The 4,339-nt window shown below is 58.4% G+C and overlaps 1 protein-coding gene across 1 annotated transcript; it reads left to right on the plus strand.

The window, feature by feature from the left end:
- Nucleotides 1-340: 340 nt before the first annotated feature.
- LOC136478343 (FT-interacting protein 3-like) lies at nt 341-3,922 on the plus strand. The gene has a single exon (XM_066476764.1). It carries the CDS (start codon nt 476-478, stop codon nt 3,515-3,517), a length of 3,042 nt encoding a protein of 1,013 aa, XP_066332861.1. The 5' UTR covers nt 341-475; the 3' UTR covers nt 3,518-3,922.
- Nucleotides 3,923-4,339: the final 417 nt, after the last annotated feature.

The following is a 4,339-nucleotide window of genomic DNA, read 5'->3' on the forward strand; positions in this document are numbered from 1 at the left end:
TGCAGCGAAAACCCAAACCCAAACGGCAACGGCAACCCAAACGAAAACCCAAAACCCGCGCGGCGCGGCGCCTCAAAAACCACCCAAAGCGAAGCGCGCGGCACCAGACCACCAGAGCAAAGCAGCCCCGCAGCAGCGGCAGGAAGCAGAGAGCCACCACCATCCACCACCACCGCGGCGGCATCGGTGACATCCCGCTGCCCGAGCAGCGAGCAGAGAGCAGAGCCCACACCGCCTCGGCACCTCCCCCCTCCGCTTCCCTGACCCAGCCCCTCATCGATTGCGATGATGGAGATTCCTTCACGCGCGCCTGCCCCCTCCTCCTCCTCCTCGTCCCTATCCGTATAAACCCTCCCCATTTCTCTTCCCCTCTTCCCCCCTTGGAAATCTTGGGGGAAATTTGGAATCTTTGAGTAGAAGAAGTAGAATCGGCGGCCGCCTCCCGTCCGGAGACCGGAGACCGAAGATCGGAGGGATGGCCAAGGCGGAGAAGCTGGTAGTGGAGGTGGTGGCGGCGCACAACCTCATGCCCAAGGACGGCCAGGGCTCCTCGTCGCCGTACGTTGAGGTGGAGTTCGAGCACCAGAAGCGCCGCACGCGGGCCAGGCCTAAGGAGCTCAACCCCGTCTGGAACGAGCGCGTCGTCTTCCCCGTCTCCGACCCCGACGACCTGCCCTACCGCGCCATCGACGTCGGGGTCTACAACGACCGCGGCGCCGCCACCGCCGCCGGCAGCGGCGGTGGAGGCGCCGCCCCGCACGGCCGGAACTTCCTCGGGAAGGTGCGCGTCCCGGCCGCCGGCGTGCCGGCGCCCGGCGAGGAGGCCGTGCCGCAGCTCTTCACCCTCGAGAAGCGCAGCCTCTTCTCCCACATCCGCGGCGAGATCACCCTCAAGATTTACCGCGTCAACTCCGGCGACGTCGCCGTCAAGTCCAAGCAGGAGAAACCGGCTAAGGCGGTGGTGGTTGGGCCGGAGGTGGTGGCGGCGCCGACGGTGACTGGGCCCAAGAAGCAGCCGCAGCCGCACCCGCCGCCGCAGCCACAGCAGCAGCACCAGCACCATCCTGTGGTGGCCGTGCAGCCGCCGCCTCCGCAGCCGGAGCCGCCCATGGATATCATGCCGCAACCGCCGGTCCCGATGGCCATGAAGCCGGTGACGATGCACGCGGACCCGTACCCGGTTCCGCCCATGTTCTCCGGCCCCGGGGACTTCTCGCTGAAGGAGACGCGGCCCCGCCTCGGCAGCGGCGTCGTCGCCGACAAGGCGAGCGCGACCTACGACCTGGTGGAGCAGGTGGAGTACCTCTACGTGCGCGTGGTGCGCGCGCGCGGCGTGCCCATGGTGGCCGAGGCCGTTGCGGAGGTCAAGCTCGGCAACTACCGCGGCGTGACGCCGGCCGTCCCTTCGCACAACTGGGACCAGGTGTTCGCCTTCTCCAGGGAGACCATCCAGTCGTCGTTCGTGGAGGTGTTCGTGCGCGCGCGCGGCAGCGACGACCACGTCGGCCGCGTCTGGTTCGACCTCTCCGAGGTGCCGCGCCGCGCGCCGCCCGACAGTACGCTCGCCCCGCAATGGTACAGCATGGAGGACCGCAAGGGACAGCGCGGCGGCACGGAGGTGATGCTCGCCGTCTGGTTCGGCACCCAGGCCGACGAGTCCTTCGCGGAGGCCTGGCACTCCAAGGCCGCCGGCGTCCACGGCAACGGGGCGCTTGGGTCCATCAGGTCCCAGGTGTACGTCGCGCCCAAGCTCTGGTATCTTCGTGTCTCCGTCATTGAAGGGCAGGATTTGTTCCCGATGGACAAGGGCCCATTTGCAATCGGCCGATTCCCGGAGCTCTTCGTGCGTGCGCAGGTGGGGAGCCAGATTATGCGCACACGGCCGGCGCCGGTGGTGTCTACACGGGGACCTGCAAGTCCGTTCTGGAATGAAGACCTGATATTTGTGGTGGCAGAGCCATTTGAAGACTTCTTGGTGCTGTCTGTGGAAGACCGTGTGTCCCCAGGCCGGGATGAGTTGCTTGGCCGCCTTGTTGTGCCAGTGTCTGCCATTGAGAGGCGGTGGGATTGGAAGCCAGTGGTTTCGAGGTGGTTTGGGTTGGACCGTGGTACTGCCGGTGGCAATGTTGCTGCCAACAATGTGCACAGGTTTGGGAGCCGCCGTGTGCATCTCCGGCTAAGTCTTGATGGAGGTTACCATGTTCTGGATGAGGCTACAGCTTACAGCAGCGACCTTCAGCCCACAGCAAAACAGCTATGGAAACCACATGTTGGGGTGCTTGAGCTTGGTGTCCTTGGTGCCACTGGACTAATGCCAATGAAGTCCCGGGATGGTAGGGGTGCGACGACGGATGCTTATTGTGTTGCAAAGTATGGCCAAAAGTGGATCCGCACACGCACTCTTGTTGACTCATTGTGCCCCCGGTGGAACGAGCAGTACACATGGGAGGTGTTTGACCCCTGCACTGTCATCACTGTTGGTGTGTTTGACAATTGCCATGTTGGCAACACATCTAGGAGTACTACTATGGCTGTCCGTGATAACTGCATTGGCAAAGTTCGTATTCGGCTTTCGACATTGGAGACTGATAGGGTGTATACCCATGCCTACCCTCTGCTGATGCTGCATCCGTCAGGGGTCAAGAAGATGGGGGAACTTCACCTAGCTGTGCGCTTCGCCTGTGGCAATGCTGGTAACATGTTCCATGCCTATGCACGCCCCTTGCTTCCGAAGATGCACTATGCGGAGCCACTCCTCGTGCGCCAGGTTGAGACTCTTCGGTCCCAGGCCACCAATGTGGTTGCAGCCCGACTTGGACGTGCGGAGCCGCCCCTTGGCAAAGAGGTGGTTGAGTACATGCTTGATCATCGTTCAAACCTGTGGAGCATGAGGCGCAGCAAAGCAAACTTCTTTCGCCTTATCAATGTGCTCTCTGGTCCTATTGCTATTGGCAGGTGGTTTGAGCTTGTCCGCTCTTGGCAGCGCCCGGTGCATTCATGCCTTGCTGTATTCACATTCCTGGTGTTCCTCACAATGCCGGAGCTGATTCTTCCAACGGCCTTTCTGGCCATGGCGTTTGCTGGGCTTTGGAGGTATAGAGTCCGTCCAAGGCATCCGCCTCACATGGAGATGAGGCTGTCTCATGCAGATGGAGCCACTGCAGATGAGCTGGATGAGGAGTTTGACACATTCCCTTCAACCCGTGGGGATGTCGTGCGCTTCCGATATGACCGCCTCCGCAGTGTGGCTGGGAGAGTTCAGACAGTGGTAGGCGACATTGCAACACAGGGTGAGAGGATGCAGGCTGTCCTCAGCTGGCGTGACCCGAGGGCGACGCTGCTCTTCGCTATCTCCTGTGTAGCTGCTGCAGTGATTGCATATTGTGTTCCGATGAAGGTGATGATTGGGATGTGGGGCCTTTACGCCATGCGTCCACCGAGGTTCAGGAGCAGGATGCCTTCCCCGTTGATGAACTTCTTCCGAAGGCTTCCTTCTAGGGCTGACATCCTGCTCTGATCCTAGTGATTCCTACTCTGCTGGTTGGCTGTGGATAGTGAGCTGGACTTCTGATTTGATCAGGTGATTTTGGCGGGAAGAGTGAGGAGCTTGAAAGGAATCAAGGAAGAAACAAATTGGTCTGCTGTAGTAGGTGCCTGATGTGGTGGTTGTTTAGTTTAATGTTGTTACCCTGTTAGTGTTAGGTAATGCAGTACTATGTTGCTGTCTGATGTGTCTGGTAGTAGTTGTTTGCAGTTCCAGCAGCTGCAGTGATGCTGTTCTTGTGCTTCAGTTTAAGTTGTGCAAAGACTAGCCGAGTAGTGGTAAGTAGATTGTGATGTTTGCTGCAAACTGGTGAGATTATGAGTTTCAGTTTAATTAGAAAACTGTTTCGATCTTTATGCCCTGTGCTTCTAAACTTTGCTGGATGCCTTGTGCCAAAGTATCAGTAGCAGATGCAGAATGTGTTCTTTGGAGCTCAGCAGTACAATTGTCTCCTTAAATATCTTGTCTCTTAACTCTGTCTGTTCTTGAAAGATGGCATGGTCATTGCTCCTTTCACGTGTGCGTGGCTTTTCTTGCGAAGGTAGTATACTATCATATCCTCCAGACTAAGCTGTTTTGTTTAGTTTGTCTCCATTCTGTTCCCATGTGGCTCGTGGCTTAAAGTAATGGAGCAAGGAATTGTTGCTCCTTGTCTGTACTGCAATGAGGTGTTTTCTGTTGATTAACCGATGTTTCTGCATAGAATTTGTAGACTGTCTGTGCTCGTGGCATCCACTCGCCCCATTGCAGCATATTCTGTTTCTGATGGAGCAATGGTCAGGCCATGTTTTGAAC

Source organism: Miscanthus floridulus, chromosome 8 (genome assembly GCF_019320115.1).
Source record: "Miscanthus floridulus cultivar M001 chromosome 8, ASM1932011v1, whole genome shotgun sequence".
NCBI lineage: Eukaryota > Viridiplantae > Streptophyta > Magnoliopsida > Poales > Poaceae > Miscanthus > Miscanthus floridulus.

What these genes read in the sequence shown, in the direction of transcription:
- LOC136478343 (XM_066476764.1), top strand. Translation starts at nt 476, where the DNA reads ATGGCCAAGGCGGAGAAGCTGGTAGTGGAGGTGGTGGCGGCGCACAAC.